Source organism: Seriola lalandi, unplaced genomic scaffold (genome assembly GCF_002814215.2).
Source record: "Seriola lalandi dorsalis isolate HSWRI2012SDOR001 ecotype SW California unplaced genomic scaffold, Sedor1 jcf7180002054795, whole genome shotgun sequence".
In the NCBI taxonomy this organism is placed as follows: domain Eukaryota; kingdom Metazoa; phylum Chordata; class Actinopteri; order Carangiformes; family Carangidae; genus Seriola; species Seriola lalandi.
In genome coordinates this window covers 2429882-2456362 of record NW_019525348.1, presented here as the reverse complement: position 1 = coordinate 2456362, position 26481 = coordinate 2429882, and the positions used below count along the sequence as shown (strand labels likewise).

General features: G+C 39.4%; 1 protein-coding gene across 4 annotated transcripts in view; it reads right to left on the bottom strand.

The window, feature by feature from the left end:
* The window catches only part of xpo1b (exportin 1 (CRM1 homolog, yeast) b), a 28928-nt gene extending 9292 nt beyond the window's left edge, over window positions 1–19636 (bottom strand). The window contains exons 1-16 of one of the 4 annotated variants that reach the window (XM_087179158.1): window positions 19277–19636; window positions 17510–17641; window positions 17120–17221; window positions 13042–13114; window positions 11515–11576; window positions 9756–9800; window positions 6291–6472; window positions 4631–4679; window positions 4401–4520; window positions 4167–4295; window positions 3920–4078; window positions 3599–3796; window positions 2243–2381; window positions 1252–1433; window positions 397–553; window positions 101–264 (exon numbers count right to left, since the gene is read on the bottom strand). In XM_087179158.1, coding sequence (XP_087035284.1) covers window positions 101–264; window positions 397–553; window positions 1252–1433; window positions 2243–2381; window positions 3599–3796; window positions 3920–4078; window positions 4167–4295; window positions 4401–4520; window positions 4631–4679; window positions 6291–6472; window positions 9756–9800; window positions 11515–11576; window positions 13042–13114; window positions 17120–17221; window positions 17510–17635 — 1887 coding nt within the window. In that variant the 5' untranslated portion in view covers window positions 17636–17641; window positions 19277–19636. Of the gene's footprint in view, window positions 1–100; window positions 265–396; window positions 554–1251; window positions 1434–2242; window positions 2382–3598; window positions 3797–3919; window positions 4079–4166; window positions 4296–4400; window positions 4521–4630; window positions 4680–6290; window positions 6473–9755; window positions 9801–11514; window positions 11577–12034; window positions 12084–13041; window positions 13115–15416; window positions 15484–17119; window positions 17222–17509; window positions 17642–19276 lie in introns of those variants that run through there. The other 3 variants (XM_023425781.2, XM_087179159.1, XM_087179160.1) reach the window with 3 other exon arrangements.
* Window positions 19637–26481: the final 6845 nt, after the last annotated feature.

Here is a 26481-nt window from a genome sequence, read left to right as displayed (position 1 = left end):
ACCTAAGAACAGGCAAGTGTGAGAAAGTTCTTTTTCGTGCTCAGACTAAGCATGATAAACTCTACATGAGGAAAATGACCATGTGTGTCACTGTGCTGACCTGTTGTGGTTGGAGGTCACAGATGATGGTGTTAATGTTGTTGAGGATCTCATCGATGAAGGGCATCACCTCCCCCACCTGCACCTGGATGAAGTGGCGCCGGCACTTCTGGGCGATCTTAATGAATGTGTCACAGGCCATATCCTGAACTCCATCATGGGTCTCTGATGGAGAAGAGACATGGAGGATGATATAAAGGTTTCAAAATATCATATTTATAGATTCTACCATTTCAAACTGATTCATGTCAGCATCTAAGTTTTGTGCATGGAGGTTTAAAGAAAAGAATTTCTCACCGTGCATGAACTCGAAGAGCTTGTTGACCACAGTTTTGAGGAACTTCCAGTGGGCTCTGAGAAAACGTGGATATTGGCCAACAATATACATGATGTTGGAGGCTATGATGGCCTTGTTGTCCTTCCCTCTCTTCTGCTCACACAGACCCAGCAGATCCTGAGACAGTAAGAAGGTTATTCAGCTTCAAAAACAAACAACTTACACACAGTATTCAGTTTTCAGAAATTATTCAGACCCCATTCACTTTTTGCACATTTTACTGTTGTGGATTTAATATCTCGCATATCCAGACCTATTTCCACAGAGCTATGTCAGTGTGGGAGAATGGTCCGGCTACAACAATTATCATTCTGCTATTTGAGACAAAACACTTTGCCTTTTTTGCATTTCTTTAAACCAGTCACAATCGTATGGGCGGAGATGAGCAAAGGATGCCGCGACAGTGTACCTGTAAAATAGTGTCGGAGAGGAACATATTTTGGTGGAACATTTGCATGTGGGGAGGCCAGTGCACAGTCAGTATAAGGCTAATTCCCTGCAAAGAAAATGGCTCAGAAAACAGGAAACACGCATTTCGACTGTGTGATTTTGCGAACCAAATCTACCATCAAAACTTGTCATTCTCAGCGTGTAGGTTGCTGGCTCGGAGGTTGTTGTTGTTTTACTTAGAGAGGAGGATTTTGAAAAAGGGTAACAGGCATGGGAAGCGGAAAGGGAGGGGTTTGCTGCCTGAAATATGCTCCCAGTGGCAGGTGTATAGCTACAGCCTACATCCAGTGAATCACACTAAACTACATCAGACTCAAATCCATAATCATAATAACAAAAGTGAAGTGCTCCGTGCTTTTTTATACCTTGATGACAGTGACCAGGAACCTCTTCTCGTCCTCCTCGTGCATTGCTCCGCTGATGGATCCAATGGCCCAGCACAATGTGTTGAGGTTCTTCCAGGACCATTCAGTACCGTTCACCTGGTTGTGAAGCTTCTCTGTCATTATGCGTTCTGTGTCTGCGTAGTCCAAGTGAGTGAGGTACACTACAGGATGACAGAGCAGTTTCAGCATCAGTCAGTGTTCGATGGCTGGGAAACAAAAAACTTCAATTGCACTTAAATTGTGCTGATGTGCTTTTTGTTGGGGAATGTACCAAACAAACATGTTCCTTTACATCTGGAGAATATGAATTGTAGCTCAGGGGCGTCTCTGTAGCACCACAATGCTTAATTTTTGGTCTGTTGTGACACACTTTTAAAAGCAGCAGCTCCTGTTATTTGAATATTGCACTTGGTCGTACTGCGTATTGTTTAGCCCTAATCACTACTATTACATTTTGTCAATGTTACAAGCAGCCAATAGGAGACAGAGCACAAGTATAAAAGCCACAACTTTCCCTACACCCATACTTTTTTTTTTTTAAAAACAGCTTATCGTCTTCTGGATAACAAGGCAAACTCCCGCAGTCTAACCCAGCAGGAGTTTGCAATCAGTCTAACCTGGACGTCTTTGGACTGTGGAAGAAAACCAGACATGGGGAAAAACACCCAAAGGTCCCAGCTAGCCGGCAGTACTAACCACTGAGCCACTGTGCTGATTATCCTACAGTATTTGAATATTGCAGCAGTCCTGGGTAAAATTCACTTTGTCTTTTGGAGGGCTGATGTGACCAGTGAGTATTTATGCAGCTGCATCTCAAAGAGGAAGTTATTGGATGGATGCATAAATTAAAGCTGTGCAAAAATCATATGGCTATGATCAATTAAATACTGCATATTTAAAAGCAAGAAAAAGTACATTAAAGATAATGACAGTGAGTGTGAACTTTGATGCTCTCATTACTGAGCCGTACCAAGAGTTTCCCTCATGTTCTTGTAGAGGTTGATGGAATCTGTGTCCTTCATGAACTCTCTGACCACCTCCCCCTGGTCATTCTCCACCACCAGTACCTCCTCGGGCTTGGCCATCCGACTTACCATCAGCAGACGCACCTGTCACCAGAGATAAAAAACATGTCAGCACGTACACGCGATGAAGAACTGCCTCACTTATCTGACACTTGTGCACACGCACGCACACATTTCAAACATGTCGCAGTGTAGTATGTGTGGGCATGAATGTCAAAGGATCATATACATTCAAGTGTTTGTCTCAGGGCTGTATTCACACACTATGTTGTGCAATGTAAAATATTATCAAAGAGGGAAAAAAATCTGTTGTCATTTAGCTTCACTGGCTGCTGATTTTCAGCGACATTGTAACTTGCAACTCTTTTGGCAGCAGTTCAGCAGCCACCTGTTGTGTGACCAGCGCCAACTGATTCTAGTATGACTGATAATCAAGACTCTGCAGGGTCCATAGACTGGAACCACTGAATTTGTTAGCCGATGGCCACGATGCTGACGTCCCAACAAATACAGCAAGTGTAGCTCCTTTCTTGTGGTTTGAGAATAAATGTCAGCAAACTGCATGAATTGCTGCATTCATTCATGGTTTTCATTAGGAATGTCACAACAACAAGGACTCCATTTATTTTTTATGAAAAACTATCCTTTAGTACAAGTAAACATAATTATTGAACAAGGCATGTTACTGTATTGTTGTTGATTTACTTTGTCAAAATCTAAAACCACATCTATTCGGTGAAAAATAACATACAGCACAGCGCAGGAATGGAATTCACTCCCAAATCATATTATACAACACAATCATATGCATGGTTGAAAAAAAAAAAAAAACACTAAAGGAACATTACCTAAAAAGAAATGTTTGTAATTAATGAGCATATGTTTGTTATAGTTCCATGAGCATACAATTTAGTAGGATGATATGAATGATGATATGAATATGAATCTATCATTATCTGTTAGATAATGATAGATTCAGTCGGAGCTTGTTCCTTTTCTTTGTGTTTGTTATTTAAATTGAGTCAGTTTTTATTGTCATGTGCATTATTATGTGTTGTGTTATGTGTATTGTTGTGTTGAGATGAGTACTGTGTTGTGATGAAGTGAATGTATGTTTGTATTGTCATCAAAACTGTACAGAAAGAATAGCTGCTGCAAAAGCTAATGGGGAGCTAAATAAAAAAAAAAAAAACATTAATTTGTCATATGTGTATAATGCCACCATGTGGAAAAAGAGGACAATCAAAGCTATATATGAGTTAATTCTTTAGTAAAGCAGTGTGTGTGGCTGTCTGCAGTACCTTGGAGAGCACAGGCAGATAGAGCTGTCTGCGTGGTGGCACATCAAAGTGCTGGTTGCCGGAGAGCAGAGGGGACGTGGATGTGGAGAAGGGACTCTCTCTGTAGAGCTCAGCAGCCAAGTGGTTCCAATACTCCAGACAAATTTTAAAGATCTCAGTCTCCTCCACCTCCGACACCAGCAGCATGTAGTGGAGGGCCTGAAAGAGGGAACAATAAGACCATGAATGTTGTTGTTCACATGAGACGGTTTTGGTTTAATAGATTATTTTTATAGTTTTATATTCCCATTTTTTCCTGTGGCTGACAGTGTTCTCTCTTACCTCCATTAACGTTTCTCTGAGGTTGAGCCGCTTCTCAATTAGCTGCCCGTGCTCCTTCAGGAAGGTACAGAGGAACAGACTGAGGTTCTGGATGAAGTTCTGCTCGTCATCTTTCCCGTTGGCATACGCCAGCCGGATGTTGGTGTTCAGAGGCAGCATCTAAACAGACGTGGTTCAGATTAAAACTCTTCTCAGCGTCTGAGACAGAGGGAAATGTCAGTGTCGTTTTATCTGTTATTTAGCTCACCTGTTTGAGCTGACACATGGTCAGTGTGAAGAGTGTGACAAACTGCTCCTCATACTGACTGACGCTGACACCGGCAATCTCTGTCAAGCACTTCAGTGTCACGTTGCGAAACATGGGCACGTTCAAGAACTGAAAACAATTGAAATGTTGAAACAAGTTAAAAACCATTAAAAAATTTGTGTCTCTTTTGCAAATAATTGCTATATGATATTGTGTGTGTCGGTGTGTTCACACCTTATACACTAATGTGCTGATCAGTTTGGTTTCAAAGATGTAGCCCAGAGGAATCCAGTTGAGAAAACGTAGGAGGGTCTCCAAAGTGGCGTGGACCAGGGGAGCATTCTGGGAATTTTCCTAAGGTGCAACCAATGGGATGAAAAACAGATGAAGACTAAGCACTGGACTTTAGCAGGAATTAAAATATTGTAAAACAATGTTAAAAAGTAAGAGATGAAGGTTCATACCATAACAAACTGGCACAGCTGGAATATCTGGGAGAATTCATTGCACATGCTGAGAGAGACAAAGGAACATGTTAAACAACTTCTAAAGAACATTAACATCTGACAGACAATCTTCCTTTGAGAGAGACGATCTCTCTGTCAATAAATCCTCCTGACATTAAAACGTAAAGGTTTAAACTAACTTCATCTTGATATTTAATATGAATGGCTGTCATCTGCTGAGCTGAGTCCAACAGATCATGATGCATTTCTTTTGATCACTTTTCTCACTGGTTTACCATCCAAACAATCATTCATTAATTAGCTGACAGTTTACATGAGGAATTACCGCTGATCTTTTTGTTTTATTTATTAGTAGTGTAATAAATAATATTTCCTGTTAGAAGCCACTTCTATATTAAAACAGAGGAAAGTCTTCACGGGTAAGTGAAAACTGCAGGTCTAACTTGAAAGCTTTTGTGACACACAAGAGCTGAAGGCAACAATGCATAAAACATTTAGTTAAATTTAGTGGTTTGAAGGTGTGGGGATGTTTCACTTGTGCTGGAGTGCATGGCTGCATTGAGACCAGAGACAGATTACACTACAGTCTGCAGAGATCTGCCATCAAATGTAGGTGAAGAGTCTTTTCCGGCTCATTAATATCCTTAAACATGCACTGAAAATCAATTAAAGTTAAGTTGTGAGCTTTTCCCCTCAGTCACAAGACTTCAACCCCAATCAACATCTTGTACATAATGTATGTGTATTATTTTTATAAATATTCTTTCACATTTCTATTGTAAATATTTTACTGAAAAAATCAATTCTATTTATATTTAAGCTACCTGACCTGCAGTCCCGGCTTTTGCTTTATCTTTCTTTCTATTTTTCTTCCTACTATGTTAACCATTGTTATGAACCAAAACAAGGCAAACTGCTCATATGTGAAAACCTACTTGGGAATAAACCTGATTCTGCTTCTGATCTCTAGGAACATCTGAATTAGAAAGGAGCAAAAATAATCTGGACACACCCGAGTAAAAGGTGTAATGAAAAATAACAACAGTCAATTGTGCAGTTGTGACAGGAGTCATTTGTCCTTGGATATGAAGCAAATAAAGCTTATTCATCTTTGGCATCCTGTCTCAAACTGTAAATATCAAAGTTTCCTGTGCTGTGCAGACCAGCTGACCACCTGAAGAACTCATTTATACTGTGCTTGCATGCTGGTAATTAAGGCAACATTGAAATTGCAAACTGATTAAACATTACTTATAGTAATACTGATTGATTGTCAAATGTAGTTTTGTGGTCATAAAGCTATCAATTGCAAGAGGCAAATGTTCAGTGCATGGCAAAGGCAACTCGTATTTACAAAAGCCACACACAGAGATCAGTTTTGTGATGCTCTGAAACAGCTGGAAGAAGGTAGACTCTTTAAATTTGATCACACTCTGTTGTCTCAATGACACGTTTTACAAATACTGTAATCAAGTAAAATATTTAGAAATCTGACTTTAAAGAGATATTACACACCCTGTAGGTTTTCATTGTTGATTGGGATAGTGATAAAAGCGATTTATAGGTTTTCCAACATAATTAACAAAACTAATTCCTTGCTAAAATGTTGGTGACTTTGCTTCCTAGGCTTTAGTACAATAAGTCGTAGCATGCTGACCTGTCTTTTAGGTGCTTGGCTTTGACTTGGGTCATCTGGCCACTGGAGAAGTCAAAGACCTCCTCACTGAGCAGCTTCAGAATGACCATGTTGTTTTGACAAAGGCTCTCACTGGTACGACTTGCCCCCACAATGTCACTGATGAAGGTGGGCCAGTGTTTGGGCCACTCCTGCTTCAGGATCTGCACACACAGGGGAACACACACATGTATCAGTGTTACATGGTTCAGTGACATTTTTCTGCTGAGTTCTGAAAATTAAAAACTGAGGGGATGAATCTGTGACTAAAAATAACAACTTCTGTCAATCTCCAGTCGAGCGTGTGCCCCTGTTTAGTAGAAGAACTTACTACCAGCATAGAGCAGTAAATAAACAGAAGCACAAAGTGTGTGTATGACATTAGTGGTAGTACTAGCACAAAAGTCGCACTAGTACAAATACACATAGACACAAACATTTTAAACACAGCCTCCTGAGGATGAGTGTGGAATCTGGAGCTCTGGTCCCTCAAGGCCAAAACAATGTTAGCTCAGCTGACGCAAGCAGTGACTCACTCTCACTGACATTAATGCCAAGACACTCGTGTAACCTGTGAGCCAATAGCTCTCTCCCTCACACAAATACACACACCACACACACACACACACACACACACACACACACACACACACACACACACACACACACACACACACACACACACACACACACACACACACACACGATGTGTCTCAACATCTCACAACAGTCCTGAAGTGGTCTGGATGAATTTGTTGATCAGACAGCACTGGGCAGAGAACAGCTCATTTCTACAGCTGAGCAGGATTCAGCACTTTCCTGGAGTAAGGCTACAATTATCACTGACACTGTTTGTTATATAATAGGTTGTTGAGTACTTATATTGTGCGTCATTGTTGATAACCACTTTGCTGCTACATCAGTGATGACTGGAGGTCTTATATCCTAGTGTTTCCATATGCTGCTTCTCCTGCTGCTTGATCTCCCTCAAGATGATCCTCTTTTCAATCATGAGTCAACAGCCGCACTTTTTACACATTGGCTGCTTTGACTGGGAACAGGTTGAATACGCAATTTTAATAAGAAATCAGGAACTTAAAACGCTGGCAGTTTTACAGCCAGATAGACTAATTAAGAGCGACATCTTCAGGTAAAAAAGTATCACTACAAAAGCTGTATGGAGCAACGAGGCTGCAGCTTGGTGCCCGAAGCCACACAATTATCCTGAAACGCTGTTTACATAACGACAGTTTACATATCTTTCTCTTTTTATATGAATCTAGTGCTGCGTTTCACATTCAGATGTGCTTAACCGTCTAACATTTAGAGGTTGTGAATGTGGTTACCTGTTAATCCCCTTTCCTCACTATTTCTATAGTCAATAATCCACACAACACAATGACATTCCAAACTGCTAATACAAAGATATAAGATATAAGTGTTGGTGTTCTTCGTTTACATTTACACCTGTAATTTTGAGACAGAGAGCTTCATCTACTATAATAATTAATTGATTTAATTGCTTTCCCACTTTCATTAATAAATGGGTAAAAACAGAAAAAAAGGTCAAATGTTTAGAAAACAAAAATATCTTTATTCTTTTAAGCATCAACTATCATTCACAAAGTAAATGGCTGTTTAGTAGTATTTACTAAATAGATACAACTAAAATGTATGAGCCACAGGCATGTGAATAAAAAAAAAAACTTGAGCAGACACACACTCACAGAGGGGCATGTGGTATTTAGCCAGCCATCTGCATGTTGGTGTGTGTGTGTGTGTGTGTGTGTGTGTGTGTGTTTGTGTGTAGTAGTGACTAATGGAGAGAGGCAGAGATCTGGACAGAAAGAGTATGAGAATATACAATTAACTCTGTTTTGAGTGAGGGAATATTAAATGCAGGCTGCTTGTGTGGACTGATTTGTAGTGATAAAAGTATTAAAGAGAAGCACCTGTACAAAGATAAAACGGTGAACGGCTGCATAGCTGGATTTATTTTCTGAGGAACAATACAGTTAAAAAGGTGGATGTTTCAAAAGAGGATCTTAAAGCCGAACTGGAGCCTAAATACGTCCATAATCACTCTGCCGTCTGTCCTACCTTCCCCTTCTTGTCCTCTCTCTATTTTTTTTAACCTTTTCCCTCCCTCCTCTCTCTCGCAGTCCATCCTCATACAGCGCTCTGCTGCATTGACTTAACATAATCCATACTGGACTTTAAACAATGCATACTGGTGAGAAATTTGCAGAACATCACCATGACATGACACTAAAACCTCGCAGGAGCAAGGCGGCTGCTGTTTTCAGAGTCAGGCACTGCAGTTGCTCCGCTCCAGCTGCAACAGTTGGGAACCACCACAAATTTGCTTCACTGGCTTAAGACTTCACCGAGACCCGTGACGTGTTCTACGTCTTTATTCTGAGAAGTTCAGATCTGTTATCTCCTGTGGTTCTCTCTCCCAACGGGGAGGCAGTTTATTTGACCTCCTCCTTCTGGCAGCTCATGTTTGGCTGGACCTCAGCAGCAGGGCCAGTCCTGTGAACTCAAATGTCCGTGACTGACTGGGTGAGTGATAGAGCTGAGTGATCCAGTTACACCATTGGTCACCCGAATGCCACATGACGTTACATGAAGTTACACCATTGGTTGTTTTCTCATTGGCTGTTGCTCTTTCAAATGAACTGGCACAAACTGTTTCTATCTATCTAGGCGTTTACAGCTGCAGTGTTGACATTTTAGCTCATTTGTCGCTAGATTTAGAGACTGTTTTTCAAAAAAGCCAAACACCTGGACATGGGAATTTCTAGCAGGAACCACCGGGCCATAACGTGTGTTTTGTTTAATGCAATTTGTTCTTGTATACAGTGCGCCCTATCAAATAGTGTGGTCAGCAGTCTTCCAGTGTTGGGGGCTGTCAATTGTGTAGCATGAGCAGGATGAGCAGCTGTAGCTGAGTTCCCTGTACGACATATTCTCTGTCTGTCACTGCCACTTCTCTGTGCCTCTCCACAACTCACTCACATGCAACACTCTGGTGTTAGAAAAACACTGCAGTGATGGAAAAACAGAGCACAATAATGGTTTGGCATCATATAAACACTCCTGATCAATTAAAAAAAATTAAAAATAAAATAAAACAAACTGATTTGAAGTGTCCATATAAAAAGCAAAAACTCTTTAATTTTGAACTTCACTCTAAAAGTCGAAATACAGCTGAAAACCTGCCTGAAACTATAGTGGTACACATTAAGTCCTTTGCCTAATAACGAGACTTAAAAAGTTTGTTATTCTCAAGTCTCAGATGTCAGAGTTTACACTTTCCACAGCCTAAAAGGTTAATAGCAACAGGGGGTTGAGCGATAAAAACAGCTGATATAAAGTTCTAGTTTTGAAAACAGTTCATTTGTTCAGAGATTTTTTGACTTGTCATTTGTGTTGACAACTTACCTGAACAAGGATCATGTTCAGCTTCCCAATGTAGACCTTTTCTTTCTAAACAGTAGAAATAAAGGAGATAAATGAATGTAAGTGACACCGTCACAGTGTCACAACACAAGTCTCCTGTCATTTCCTCATTAATTTGGAACACGACAAACCATACTGACATGTAATATAACATAAATAACAAACTCAGGTTAAAAAAATCAAACACTAAGACAATTACAGGTGGTATGATCAAAAAGGACTTCAACTTAATTGAAAGTTAAATATTCAGATCCATGGTGTTACTTTTTGTGTTTGCAAGAGAAGCTTAAAGACTGGTAAATTAAATTTGAAAATAAATCCAATTTATCCTAAAATTATAGCCTTCAGTAAAGTAAATGATTAAGTTAATCTAATACTTTCTATCTCGCTGCAGGAAATGATGGTTTTTCAAGCTGAATGACATTATTTCTGAATAGATGAAGCTCTTTTGAATAACAAACCATTTATAGAATCTTTGCACATGAATGTTAAATTTCAGCTTGAACCTGGTCAGCTGTCAAAAATCTACAGTCAATAACCCTGGAAAAGTCTGTGCAGTTATGGTTTAATGTGTAGTTACATGCTTGAGAAAGACGCATACACCAGAAACATGTCTGCAAAGCTGCTTTCTCAGCATGAAGTTAAAGACTAACAGCCAAGTGGTGGTTAATCAGTAGAGATAGAGCATTTTCATTTAGCTGGCACTAGCACGCTGTCATTTTTAAATGTTCCCTTCACCAGATCTGACTCTTATCCCCAGCTAACCAAAATGTTTGCCTCATGACATTTAACTGGTAACAAACAGAGGCCACTGTGTATCTCATTTCTGATTTCAATTGTACTTTAGTTTTCATGATACATTTAAAATCTCATTTTATGTTTTATTTCTGGAAATTATATTCATTTTTTGTTATTTAGTTTTGCTTTTATTTTGTTTTTTTTACTGTCAATCAATTACAAATGCTTTTAGTTGTTATATTTGCTTTCAGCTAATATTAGGTACTAAAGGGAAAATATAGCTTCATTGTAACTAACATATACACACACACAGACAGACAGACAGACACAGACACACACACACACACACAGACACACACACACAGACAGACACAGACACACACACACACACACACAGACACAGACACACACACACACAGACACACACCTGCTGTGATCACCAACACATCTGAATTTCAATTTATTTAATTTCAGTGCTGAATCACTCTGGACACCTGCGTTTGTTTACTTGCTGCCTCTCTTCTGTGAGTGATGCATTTTTTCAGGTGGGCTGCTAATACATCAGCGATACATATCGCCAAAAAAAATGTGATTCGTTACATTTTAAACCCTGCCACAGTTTGTATTTTCCCTGGAGCTGATTCGACTCTGGGTATCTTTTTAACAATTCTAGCCTCTGATTGTTTGAGTGATCGAGTTGGCTGAGGAGACTGCTGCTGGAGTCACCATCATTTGTCTGAATTACACAGCACTGTGGTTACCAGCATTACTAATTGCTATCTTGACACAGGCTAGGAGAACTGACTGTTTACCTGATGTAACATGAACACAGAAACAAGTTGGTCCAATTCATTTTAGTGACATTGAAACAGATATGCTATTTTTTGTCGGTCCAATTTTAGAAAAGAAACACAATGTTTCATCAGAATTATTTAAGTCTTTACTAATGCACCCATTCAAGTACCCCAAAATGTAACTTAAATTACATTCCAAGTTAACTTACCTCCACATTTGATGCATCTGATGAAGTCTTGATAATGAGACCAACAACATACTTTTTTATACCTGGCAAATACACAAAGATATCAGAAGAACACAGTTAGCATGCACAGATAACGTGTAAATCTAAACATATCCTGACATGTCGAGCTGCCTGGAGCATGTTTCTCTGTTACCCTAACATTGTCTGCTGGCTCTTAACTAGCTGAAGGTGTGGTCCTCCATTTGCTTACTCTTGCAAAGCCAGTTTGTAAATACATGGATATGGGCTGCAACTGCCACTGAACCTCTACTGGGCAAAGATTTTGGTCAGTTCAGTGGAAGCTACATGTCACCAGGTGTTTTCACAGACAGTCAAGATCGTCAGTGTGAGCAGAGCATCTTTTTAAAAAACTGTGTTTTCAGCTCCCTCGCATTTGTTTCTAGACTGTAGCTGAACTCAAGTCTGAAAATGATGTGCTGGGGTGTAGTGAGCGGAGCCGAAAACAAGGCAATACTCTGGCACAAGGGGGGAAAAGACATACTTGCCGGTCGCCCTGCACTGGGTTTGCCACTTGAACAAAATTCAGGCATCTACGGTCAGAAGTAGGGAAGTCTTAGGTCAATGGAAAAATGAATTTTGAGCAAAATTATAAAAGAATGGAGGGAGGCAGAATCAACTGATTTGCACATGATTGTTAAATTTATTTCATAATCATTTTTTTTTGCTCAAACCAAAATCCTTTTAGACAATTTTTTTTTTTATCCCACTCTGTTTTCAGATTTAGAAAAAAATCTATAATCAAAAATGCCTTCAGCAGTAGGTGGTAATAAGGGACAATAAATTTAGTTTTAAAATGTTGAGATGAGCTGAAGTACAATTGGCAATTAGGCAACAATCAATGTCTGAAAATTCACCTGCAACACCCTGATGCTTTTACCAATTATCCAAGGTCTAAAAAAAAGTAGAATTTATATTGTAAACAACTTTACATAATGTTCATATAATGATTAACGAAGGTCTGGAAGGTCTGGTCTAACAAAGTAATTAAAGTCCCATGTGTTGAGTGTGAAAAGTTCTGACTGTTAAAGATAGTGTCAAGAAAAACATTGCAGTAGACATTAATGCTGCCAGTAACCCATCCCTCTCTGCCATATGGGGGCTTAATGGGCTTAAAGCAACACTGGGAATATCTTATTTTATTACAAACAAAAACATATGCCATGAGATTACTCAGAAGGACACTGTCGCATAAAAAAACAACAAAAGGGGGCTTTAATATTTTAAGGCAATGTAAGCAAGTGGACTAATAACTCCAACTTAAGTTTCCCTACTTCTTTAAATATGCCCCTCTCTCTGAAACAACTGCTACAGTGCAGAATCCAACCATTTTGCAGCGGCCAGTGCAAGCCAGTCGAGCAGAAAACAAACCAGCATGCTTAACGGGGAATACTCCTCAACTTGGCAACAGCACGTCACGACATTTAAAAAGGCACTAACACTGACAGAATCCAACTATTCTGTGTATTATACCACAAAGTAAAGTTTTACCTTCACACTGATTCCTGGGAAGAATCTTCCATCTTGTTTTGATAACCGTTTCCAGAATCTGAAGAGCATAGTACTGTAACACGCAAGGAGGGAGGAGCATTAGCATAAAGCTTTAGGATAACAGTCAATAACAAACATTGTGTAATTTTTATACAAACCAAAAACAGTATGAAGTGGACCAGCCTGTAATAACTTGCATTTCTAAAAAATTGGATTGGACTGAACCACATCTTTCATGCAGATTTTGTGGTGTGCAGAACATTCACTTGTAGTTTGTTTTTTTATATCTATGCAAGCAGCATTAAGCTGGAACACTGCAGAAGTCCTGCTGTTTCTCCCAGCATCACACCAGACAGCAAAACACAGCAGAAAAATACAACAATTCATTAAGCAGCTTTGGCTCTGATTGCTCCGAGGTTGACTGTAATAGTCTTGAAGACATAACAAGGTCTAAGTTAAATGTTCTTTTACAGAGACTACAGAACCTTTGTAGGGTTGGGCATCAATAACTGGTTTTGAATTGAGACCGGTGCCAGTATATAAGAACTGGAAATTTGTTAAGAAACCTGCTCTCTGATTTTGCTCAACAACTCCTGCAAGCAAAGTATGAACCTTCTGTACTTCAATCTACCTCACCAGTTGCTCAGACACAGGTAAAGTGCTTAAAACAGACAGACTGAAGTTTTCAAAACAGGCAGTAGTGATACAGTGAAATGTAATCAGAACTCAAATAAGTAAATGCAGGGTAGAAGATCTGTGAATTGTGCCAAAGTATTTCAGCATGGCTTTAAGGCTGCGTTCAGAAGGCTTTACATCAAAAAGTTGGGTGTGTGAAAAAATGCACCCCATGCATTCATTTGAATGGAACTATTTTATTGATGCATCTAGGGTGCCAGTGCAGTGTCATCCCACAAAGAAGATGAACCTGGTTCAACTTTAACTGCAATGCAACCTGACATTATCCGGTCAATCAAATATGTGCAAATACACATTCCTTGTAGATTATGCTGCGTAATGAACATTTTGTTTCTAAAGATCATGGCTACGAAAAATAAAATGATTGTCAATGTGACAAATCTTCCCTCTAAATATCATGAAGCACTGTGCAGCTTTCAGATTCACAGATCTATTACTCAAACTGGACTTCCTGGATTGTACTTTACCTTTACCTGAAGCAACACACCCTCAACCATTGATGCAGCTTTGCAATTTTTAAACACAGTGCTGTTTTTGGTCTGAACACCCACCAAGAACACAGCATTTTCATCATCCCCAGTTGTAGTTGTGATGCCCCAGAATCTAATGCTAGTGTCCAAATTAAATACAGCCAATTATAAAATAGGCATATTTTCATAATATCAATATTTATCATGTTTTTCCTTCCTTTTTTATGGCAGCCCAAAATATGCTCTGCTCAAAATCAAGGTGGTTTTTGACTTCATAATTTGGTGTCTTTGATTACTCAAATAGCATGCATAGAATCTGAACGAGCACGTAACAAAAACCAGAATCGACAACCAGAATCCAAACCAGGAAACCGGGAAACCAGGATTGCTACCCAACCCTAAACCATGTGAGTCGATTTTCCTAACATTAATATACACATTAGTCTAAGGTAAGTCTAAATCAGATCCCTTTAACTGGTGTGTCATAAGGAACAGCAAGACCAACCACAGGTTATGCCCTGTATTAATCTCTGATTGCTTAATAGTGAAGCATGAAGAAAAACAATTAAAAAAAAACATTTTAATTACAAGTTAGTTTTTGATCTAATGTTATTTCAACTGACTGTTTCAACTGTAGGGATCATCAATTCAAGAGTACAATGAGTCTAAAAAAATAATGAATGGCATGTAGTTAGGATGTTATTCAAGCAGGATTAACAATGTGCAACAGACAATGGATGCTGGAAGATTAAAGGTGCAATCTCCTTACAGGTACACTGACTGTACACCACTGACAGGTGTCACTTGGAGTGCTGCACACATTTGGGGGCATGTTTAGTTTCACCTTTAACTGCCACACACTTTGCACAAACCACCACAAGAGGTAAGGCAGGAGAAATTATCAGCAGGAAACCTGCTAGATGCTTTGCAACTTTTTAGCTGGCAAAAGCACATCATTAAAAACGGTCTTGGCTGAAGAACTGAGAGAGACGAAGGGGAGAGGAGGAAGAGGATGCGCTGTAAAAGGAGAGGAGGGTGGGGCGGGAACAGAGCCATGATCCCTACAGGTGAAATTAAGTCACCAAATAGATTTTCTCTCTACAATGGATCCTACTGACTGCAGCCTACACCCTCCCTCTGTCCAATGAAACAGATGCAATAGAAACGGATGAACAGAATTCAGTCAAAGGGAATTTAAAAAGGGTAGACCTTGTGGAGGCCTGCCGTCAAAGCCTAGCTGTGTCATGATGCACAGGATGACACACCCCTTTTCTTCCTATTACAAGCCATAAACATAATGGAACATTGTGATTAATATCAAATAGTCACAGCTTGAATTCATTACATTTTTTTCAAATATTATAATTACTGTAGTTACTAAGAAAAAAGCCAAATATTCAAAGTGCTTTGAAATTATGCACTTTTTAAAGTAATGAAACAAGATAAATGCAGAATTCAAGAGGTGTTTACCTTTTGTTTCCTCTTTTCCTCTAATGCCCCAATTTTTTGGCAAATTACAAATTTAAAAACTAGAAAAAAAATACGGTTGATACATCAACTGAGACATTAGTAATGAACGTCAGTGTTAAAAGCAATCTTACAGGCAAGCAAAACAGAAAAAGACAAATATCACCATTACTTTGAGGAAGTCGTGGCTGCGTGGCTCTTTAATTACTTCATACTCATATATTCATTTTCCATGGACAATGGATTAGGCCTTATTACTTTAAATATCACAGTCAATTTTGTTTGATGCAATAGTGAATCTGGTTGCTTCTGAAGACTGAACCACTGGGTTCACAGTTTGCTTTATCAGCTGTATCACAGCACAGGAGGGGCACAATGTACAGTTATCAATGGGCATGCTGTAGGGGGCAGGACCCTAATCTGACAACTTCAAATAACAGACGGAATGAGCAATGGATGTTAATGATTTATCAATAGGCAGCTCTGTATGCAAGCTGTTTACTGTGATTGTGCTTATTAGCTCACTATCTCTTGCAAAACTGATGCACCAAATCTTAATCAAAGAAGAGCTACAATCCCAGCCTGCACATGCAACTGACACCAGGCCATGCAAATACCCCCATATATCTAAATAGTTAGGGGACTTGGGTAACCTACTTTATGTTCCTACTTGATGTCATTGTTTTTAAGCTACAGCCCTGTTTATTCATATAAACACATGTTGGAGTAGTCCTTTGAGTCTAATCTAATTTATGTGCAGTAAAGTATGTACATTGCACAGGTGTGTGTTTAAACATAAAAAAATGTATTTGTCCATTTGTTGAATAATTACAAGCGAAGCAGCAGCAACAATTCTGAACAATTATTTTATCTTATTTATGACTCAGAAATGTACTTATGTTCTGACTACATGCTAAGACATCAAACTAGTACTAACATCAATTCAGCTGATAAGATTAGTATGATTGAGACAGATGAGTGAAATAGCAGGAGCTCATTCACATCCAGAACCAATAGGGCAGAATCTTAAAGGGCTTATATGGTATTTAGATTATATTACCGCCAGGAGTTGACAGGCAAAGTCCATTGTTTGTCTGGTAGGTACAGATCCAACAGAATTTGTTTTATCAGAAGGGCAGAGGTCCTGCATAGCTCAAGAGTTAGGGCATAGAGCAAATGCTGCCAGGACTACATAGCCAACTTCTGCTGGGAGCCAACCTCTGCACCCACAATGTGCACTTACAGTACATCAAGTTACTTTCAATAAAAAAGATTCAGCTTATTGTATATTTTATATGAAAAGCATGCTGTAAGCAAACCACTGTGACCTACTGTAAAGGTTTTTTTTGGTCTGTTTTGTTTTTGTTTTGTTTTTCAAAGACTTCTTCCTCAAAGCACCAGTACATGTCTTTCCACCGATGTTTTCTGGACTGGTGCTAGCTTACTTTAGTGTTCATGTTCTGGGAGAACTCAAGGATGGTGTCCACTCTTGTCCAGGCATCCGGGTGCTCTTTTAAGTGTGTCAACACTTCTTGCGCCATTCTTTGCTGCAATAGAATTGTGAATGACAATTTAGATTCAACACTGAGGTGCCATGAAGAAACGTGCAACTGTATTTTAGAAAATTGTGGTAACTGTAATTTCTAGACATATCTGTGCTATAACCACCATGTGAATTTGTCAATCCTGGACAGATAAATTTTATGGTTTACAGCTTTTACATTTTTGGTTAGGTATGGGTTATAGAGAACTTGTAGCACTGGAAAACATACCTTGTCAAAAATGTTAATGGCAAAAATGGCTTATAAAGCATTTGTTTATGCTTTAAAACATACCTGTGGTCCCACCCCATGATATAGACAGTTCACCACATTATCCAGCAGGTTGATATCCAGTTTCTGGTTGAAGTCCAGCAGCTGCTGTGCTGCATGGTCTGCTAACATTGTCATAACTGCTGGCATAGAGCTCTGCAACAAGGACAGCAGAGGGAGGGGTCAAGAGTGCACAGAACACATTCAACAGGCAAAGTCATGTGAACTGTGTGTTTAGAAACAATTCCAAACAGCTGACCATGTAACAAACACCCCCTAGACCCACCAGTGAGCCATCATTTCAAGAAGTTAAACTCATGGTGTCACAAGCCTGTCACTGCTCAGAAACTACACAGAGAAAAGAAAAGGTTTTTTTTTTCCATTATTCTGTTGGACTGATTTTGAAGAACTCCAATTTGGCTGAAAACTTTTGACACAGTGCAATGATCTACCCCAGGAGTCAGGATCTGCAAGTAGGGGCTCAGGCGGCAAAGACAAATTAAGTTAATAATCTCACCCAGTGACTTCTAACACTAGACTCTTATTGTAAAAACTTCCCAAAACCCTAGGTAACCTTAGCTTTTTGGCGATAGGGGGGTTTCTACCAGACTGACACCACACTATATTGCAAAAAATAGGTTTATATTGATCTGTAAACAGTTGAGTACACCATTCATAAAACCAAAGTCGATTAAATCCCCCGTCGTTGGGTTAAACAAACAACTTAACAACAGAATCAACCTGGAAACGAGCCGCCCATGATACCTACTATGTTCTACTGATCATGCACTTCTGCCCACGACCATATTAAGGAGTTTAACCGAGCCACGTGCCAGATATACAAAGCGACGTCACGTTGTTTACATCTGTAAGTGACGGAGTTCACGCTCCTAACAGTGACTGCAACACAAGTAGCAGGCACCCGTGGTTAAAAGTCTCACTAATGTATGCAGCTTGTAGCTATATTGACAGTCACTAGCATTATCTGTGATCAGGCTAATGTAAAAAGCGTTTATGCGGCACTAGCGTACTTCACACATAATGCTAACATTAGCTAGCGTTTACGCTACATTTCTAGCTATCCGTTAGCAGTGTGTCGCACAAACAGTTCACATGTGGTCCTTGACTGCTGACTACAACCACTCCCACCAAGGATACCAGGGACGAGGGGCGCTTAAAATTTTACTCACTGTATCATTTAACAACACTGTTTAGGGAAGTTGGCGCTTTGTGTTGCGGCTACTCTCCAGAAAGACTGGCAACGGTTTGTCCAAATGATTAACATAGCATTTTAGACGCTTTACACTACACCGCACACAGATAAAGTTAACACTGGCAACCGCTAGGCACCTAGCAACATCAACTTGACATCCGCTCACATCACGCACACGAGTGATGCTGCTGTGGTGGGAGAGGCACGGATTTAATCATACAGCGTTTGGTTACTTATTCATCTGCAGTGACACACGTAACCTTACAAGACGCAGCCTGTGTTAGTTATGCATTTAGTTAGGTTAAGTTACAGCACTTTCCCCGACAGCCAACGTTAGCTAATCCTTATAAAGTGATAAATGCTAGCTAGCGGGCAGTCGGTGGCTATTAGGTTATCCCACTGATGCTACTGCATTCTGAATTAGCTTGTCTTTTCAGGAACACTATGACAGGTAACGTAAACTATATGCTAATACAACTTAATATCCACACCACAATGCATTTGTTTCCACTGTACAGGTAAAGCCAAGAAACGTTAATCACAGCATGGCAGGTTTGCACTTCACCCCAGTTACCTACCTAAAGTCCAAGGCTCTGACTGTAAAGAGTGGCGTTTGCCAAAGAAACTACAAGGTACAGTGAGCACTTCAGTATCACTGTTGATTAGAAAAGATTTCCTATTTCTGCAGCGTTGACTATCTCCAGCTCCAGTAGTGAGTGATGTCTGGCTGGTAAGAACCACTGATGTGGATTCCAAAACTACTATCACGGCAAAGCCAGCAATATGTTACTCCGATACATTTTACGAAACAAAGTAAACCTTGATTCACTAATTAATTCGTTACTCTAATAATTTTCCAGCGGGGCGGTATGGAGGTTGTGTGCCTGCGCCTCCTCTCCTCTCTCAAGCAACTAACTCGCAACCGGTTGAAACCGGTTCAGACTGGGAGATTCCATCTCGGTTTAGTTTTCAGCCGATGGCGCCGCGTAAAGTTTGGACTGGCGTTACGCCCACACGGCGCTGTGATTGGCTGCGGCTTTGGCGGACACTTCCTAGTTGGTGTCCTATTGGATGATCGAGGTGTCAGTTTAGTTCAATTCGCTCAAGCGCCCACGCGACTACTCCGCCCGAAGAGAAAAAGAGGGCAGACTCCCATGCAGAATGGACTTCTTCATGACTCCGCTTATCAGACTAGCGAATAACTTAGCGACCACTGTTTTATTGCTATACCAGAGGGTTAAGTTATACATTACCGCCATTCTTGCAAATGTTATATAGCACTGCTGCACGCGCGTAGAACAGGAGGTGCAAAACTAATGCCTTTTAATGATTTTATCCACTTAGAGCCTGTGAAGGTTGTGCTACTTTTAAACGTTTTATATATCCTGAACGGACAGTGGCCGTCTCTTGCAGGTACACTTGTAGGTAGAATGATGTGATAAACCGCAAGTACCATTCATTTGCCTGTTGCTTGTAAGCTGGTAATTTTCCACCAGCCACGAGTGGGAGTGGTTACATGATCATGAACGCACGGGGTTAGAAAAACGACCTGGAGGAGAAATTGTTTCCCGAATGGGCAACATTATCAAAGTGAACGGTGGATGTTTTAAATAAACAGTGTCAGCAGCAGCAGAGACAAGAAATGTATCGTCACTGTCTACATTTTGCTAATTGAGAGCCAAATACAGTGTGCACTGCTGTCAATTGAGGATGCAAACATGACAGCGTTTTTTTCTTCTTCTCTGTGGTCACGTGGTCCAGCGCGCTACTTGATGGAAAAATACTGGATTTGGTGTGTAGTGGAGACAGTACACAACCCAGTAAAGTCATTCAGGGAGGATTTTTCGAAGGGCGTTTGAGTCCTTACCCAGCAACACTGTCTACCACTCATTTCTTTATGTCCCTGCGACCCTCAGAAACATGTCCAGGTCATTTATGTCATTTGAAGTAGTTTTGCTGCTGAAAAGCTGCTTGTGCACAGTATCTCATTTCTTTTTTTTGAATTGCATGTTGTCTGTGGTTTGGGAAACAAATGCCATGTTTTAGATGCATCAGTTAAAAACGTGTAACAGCAACAAAAGCTGGTATTACCTTAGTTGTGTTATTTCAGAGTTGTACATTGGTCATTATAAGAGGGGCATTATAATAAGTCAGTTCTTGCATGTCATAATGGATTACATGGTAAGTGGATTTCTGATTGTAATATAAGATCATACTTTGAACAGATTCATTGAATAGAAAATAATTTTTTGAGCATACGACTTTCCATCTTAAATGAAAGTTATCTGTCATCTAACCTATTGTATATTTGCACTGTTGGTGTCATTGTCCTTGGATCAGCCTCACACCCCAGACAGTTGGCCTCTGTCCGAGCTTTTGTTATTAACAAACAAGATTTTCAAAGCCCATTATCTATGTGTTGATTCATGAATGCCATTTGCTTTGCCCTCCATGCTGTCACATTCCTAGAATCCTTCACCCTAGGAAGAAACGAAACAGGTCAGCCTACTTTTTAGGAATACAGTAAGTCTTGGAAAACGCAATGTCTGAAGTTCAACCAAAAACACACATTGTTTAGATTGAATGTTCATATAGGTCCATATAACACTCTCTGTCCCATAACCGCTACTTAGACTGTTGTGGTTTATTATTTCCATGGACTGTGTGCTCACAGCTGTGATATAAGATTTGCAGATAAATAAAAATGCAATTAAAAAAATAAGTAATCCACTAGATAAGTATATTTTTAGTACCTACCCTTTTAGTCCATATATTATGAGTGCAAATAAACATAAACCTGCAAGTAAGTGTGTGTGGACCCACGACCACAGTCATTTACTTGAACATGCATCAGGCATAGTCAATGGCATTGTAGTAATAGTGATTTAGAAGGTGGCTTAACTCATACAATTAATGAAAAGTGATTTTCAAAATATTTTCAAAAGTGTTCCCTAATGCCTTTCACTCAACATAGGCCACACCATAAAGTTTACACCAGTCTGATATCATTAAATAAATTGTAGTAGTAAGTCTTGTAATTTCATTCAGAGAGTAATTGTGCTCACAAAAAGTCAAGTGCCTTCAGGCTCGCACTGTCAACACAACTGAGCTTCTGTCTCTCCTGGTGCAGTGCTGGAATTTATTGATAGACATGTGTGAAGTTTGGAGGTAAGCAAAGTCAGCCAGGCGTAGGCTGGTTAAATCTTGTTCCGTCTGGTCGGGGCATGGTAGCCCATTTACATATATTATCATTGCACCACACTAGGGGGCTGACCTCTATGTGGCAATCAACTAAAAAAACTTGTAATTTGTTGTGCTGGCTCACACTGCTCTTGTCCCATTGCCCGAACGCTTAGCCTTGGCATGTAAGCTTATAACAGGAAAAGGAGAAATGAAAACTGGTGAATGGTTTCAGGGATATTACACAATAATCACAATGTGACAGCAAAAGTCAAGCTGTCATCATATTTATGTCTCAAAGTAATATAAATCATTTCATGTGCTTAAACGTGGAGATAGTCAGTGCAGGAAATAATATTTATGAACCCAGAATGAATTCTGCTTTTTGATAATCCTGCCAGTCCAGTCCATGCTTCTGTCAGGACATTATATAAACAAATAACAGCGCCATCTGCTGCAACAGAGGGTGTTTGAAATCACTGCACCTGATATGTGATCATGGGGCGCCCTCTGCTGGGGAAACGACAGGCATGTATTTATTTAATGGAACATCATGTCTCTGAAAGCTACAAGATAATAAATTTAAATATACAAACTCAGATATAAACCAGCCAAAATGGAATCTAAACAAATTTAACTTGTAAAACACAATAGTTGAGTTTTTATGTAAATGAAACAAATTTCAAAGCTGTAAAAGCAAAGCAAAATCATCAATCTCAACAATGATGAGAAATATGCGCTGCATGTCCAAGAATGACACCCAAAGTTTACAGTTCTTATCTGCGAGGTGATAGAGTTCGTAATGTAAACGTGTTTCTGTCTTTAACTCGTATAATACTCATAATACTTGTGACTTTACATCTGCAGATCTACAATATCACAGAATTCACTTTGAACTACTTTTTGTACTGAGACACACAAAACTGACCTATTAATGACCTATTGAGTGTGTGTAGATTTGACCATGGTTAACATGATATAGGAACAGTTTCTCACCTATTTTTCTTTATTGTGAAATATCCCAAAAGTTTTGGAAAGATCTAGAGTCTCACCTTTTTGAGGCTGCTAACTCTTCCTACTCTTTAACCTTAAAGATATTACTTGTTAGGCTTACTATGATAATCCATATAATGGCGCTCTTGAATATCTGATTAAGCTAAATTCTTTATTCACGAACAAAAATTTGCTAAATAAACTCCTAAATTTTCACCTTTCCTCTTAGAGCTGAATCCTCTTCCCAAGTCACTCAGTTTATTAAACAACAAAAACAGAAATGAGCTTTTGGAAAATTATGGACATATTTGTATATGTGCTCCTGTTTTACCTGAAGTATTGTATATTTCCTTTGATTGGACCACAACTGGCTCCATGTCACCTGTTTGTTACTATAGTGAGCTTCCCCTTAGGAGAACAAACCGCTACTCCAAGTCCTTCTGCTAACAGGCTACTAAACTCCAACAGTTTTCAGTTTAAATGATATATTGAAATTTAAATTTTTAAAGTCAGTCATTTATTTATTTACTTTAGAAACTGCAACATAATGTGTTATTTGTAATCTATTTTACTTGTTTTGTTCTTGTTTAATTAATTTTACTTGCGCCTTGTTGTTTTTTAGGTTGTGTGTATGGACTGGGTAAGCTGCAAAACAGTTGCCCTTCTTGGGCTAAATATTTGTAATCTGAATCTGAATCTGTTGAGTAAAGCTCAGGTTGATATTGAAATGACATGCAGTACAGGTCCAATCAATATTCTTCATACAGTAATCATTTAAATTCAAACCTCAAATAGGTTCAGCAGAGCCATTATTTAGTTGTTTAAAGTAACTGTGAATCAGTAGTTTTACATGCTCAAAGGGTGCAAATTGGGTTTACTGTAGTTGGTTGAACCTCATTGGGCCCCCCAGGGCAAAAAAAGTGTGCACACTCACACACACACACACACACACACACACACACACACACACACACACACACACACACATCCTTGTCGTACTATGTTGTTACCCTATTCTTAACCATCACAACTGAATGCCTAACCTTAACCTGAAACAGCCACAGCATTTAGATCCCAAAGATCCCACAAATTTAGTGGGCTCCCAGTTTATGGACATCACAAATATAGTAAAACAGCAAAGCACACACACACACACACACACACACACACACACACCTGCTCTCTGCGCATTGTGAATATACCCTGTCACCTCAAAGGGAACCAATTTAATATTAGACAAGACACATTTGTCAACAACTACACATTGTGTGTGTGTGTGTGTGTGTATGTGAGTGTGCGTGTGTTTGTAATTGAAAAATAATCAAAATTTTACCAAAAGATTTGCAAAACTAATAACATACACACCAGCCTCAGCTGTTAGCATGCTAACACACTAAACTAAACTATAACCTGCTTAACATAAGCCTGTTTGCATCGTTTCAGTTTTAGTATGCTGATGGTAGCATGTAGTTCAAAGCAGTGCTGTGCCTAGTCAGCCTCTTATACTGTAGCTGCTAGCATGGCTGTGGACTCTCAGTCTTGCTGAATGATAAAATGTCTCACTTCTTCACTTTTCCCAGTTGTGGAGTATAGTAACACTCTCTATGGAGCTAATTCTGCATGTTAGACCACCACACGCCATGGACACAGTTATAGGTATAACTGGATCTCATTTCTCTATTTGAAGTCCACAGAAAGAGCCAAGGAAAAGGTGATTTCCATGTGCTTGTATAGTTAAATATCTGACACTGTTTGATATTTTGCACCTAGCTTGTATTGAGTTTGCGAATACAGACAAGAGTTTGTGTTTGTGGATGAGTGAGTTTCTATGTTTAGTTCCACTTGAACAACTTCCACTTGATTTTTGGTAAACCAGTACTACTTCCCATTGCTCAAGTCAGCTGTATGCTGTACTTCTGCACTTCAACCACTAGATGGACCTTTAGTTGTGCTGTTAGCTTCAGATAACTATGGCACTTCTTATGTATGGTTTTGGGTTAGGGAGTTTTTATCTTTTACTTTATTCTGGGGTGTCACCATTTTATCATTTCACCGTCCAGGTGAGTGATGAAAACAACTGCAGAATATAAAAACTGTTATTTACAAGTTAATAAAAGAATTATAGAACGTGTTGATTAGTCACACTTTACTCATTCATATATTACATTTCTGAGATAACACTTTCAGGAGGTGACTTCTTCTCCATTCTGCTTCCATTTTAATGTCATGTCATAGTTATATCAAGCATAATCAGAAGAGGAAATCAGTTTTGCTGGACTCACTCAGCTAAGACCTTACATGCTTTTATTATTCTTATAGTTGTTCAAAAGGCCTTTGCTTTTGTCGTTCTGCAGATGTGCACAGACATTTTTCCTCAGACAAAACGTATGTTGTCTACTTCAAACTGAAACTTTACTGGCTAATAACAAGAATAATTCAGCAGGTTTTTTTTTTATATTTTGTTTTAGTTCTACACACATTTCAAAGCAGATCTGGAGGCAGAGATGAACTCACCGGTTGCATTAACCCTAAACTGGGCAGAGCTGAAGATGTGCAATTTTTCTGGCCCACAACCTCAGGGCACATTCACTTATTTGAACTCTGGAGTGATAAGTTCTTACGTCGTGTTAATTTGGTCAAGTAAGAGCATTTGAAATAAAGTAGCAGCACATAACAAACTGTGACTCTGAGCTCATTACAGAGGTAAGAACAAGCTGAACAAGCTGCAGGGAACAAATCCAATATACACTTCTGAGCTTCTTTGTTTCTATACTGTGTCAATATTTGTGTTTTTATAATCCAGACTGTCTGTCTCATGTTTATCCCATGTTTACCTATCGTGTTTCACTTTCTCATCTCTCTCTCTCTCTCTCTCTCTCTCTCTCTCTCCTGTCTTGTCATCTGTCATTGACACTCATTTATCTTCATAATACTGACTGGATACCTGTGGGTTCCTATCCTATATGGCTACATGAGGCCTTATATCATGTTTTTGGGATTTCAATTTTGGATTATTTGTATTAATTCTGGATTATCTGATAGGTATTATTATTTATTCAGTCAGTTACAGGCACACAATAAAGTCCAGAAGGCTGTTAGACGTGAGAGACAGATTAAAAAAAATGTTTAATTATGTATTATGTTATTTCAATTTATAATATGACTATAATAATAACAAACATATTTGCTGTTACTTGAATTAAGACACATGGTCAACAATGAGCCACTGGGCCCCCTGAGGGTCTGGTTCAAAAGTTCCTCATCTGAATCACTTCAAGTTATGATCTTCCTATAAACAAGGAGACAGTTTTATAAACAAGAGTTAGTATTGATCAGTTTGACATATAGCAGCAATCAATCAAACTACCTTAAAACTATCACATCACAGCTTCTCCCCATGCCTACTTCCACATCTGCCTGTCTACCATCTGCTCTGCAGCTACTTCAATAATAGCTTGCAGCTGCAAAGACAGGAGGAGAAAGGGGGGTGGGGGGTGGAGGAAAAACCCAGAGTGGTGAGGGGCAAAGGGAGGGAAGTCATTCAGTCAGTCAGTCAAGCAGGCGGGAGGGGGTGGGGTGTGTGTGTGTGTGTGTGTGTGTGTGTGTGTGT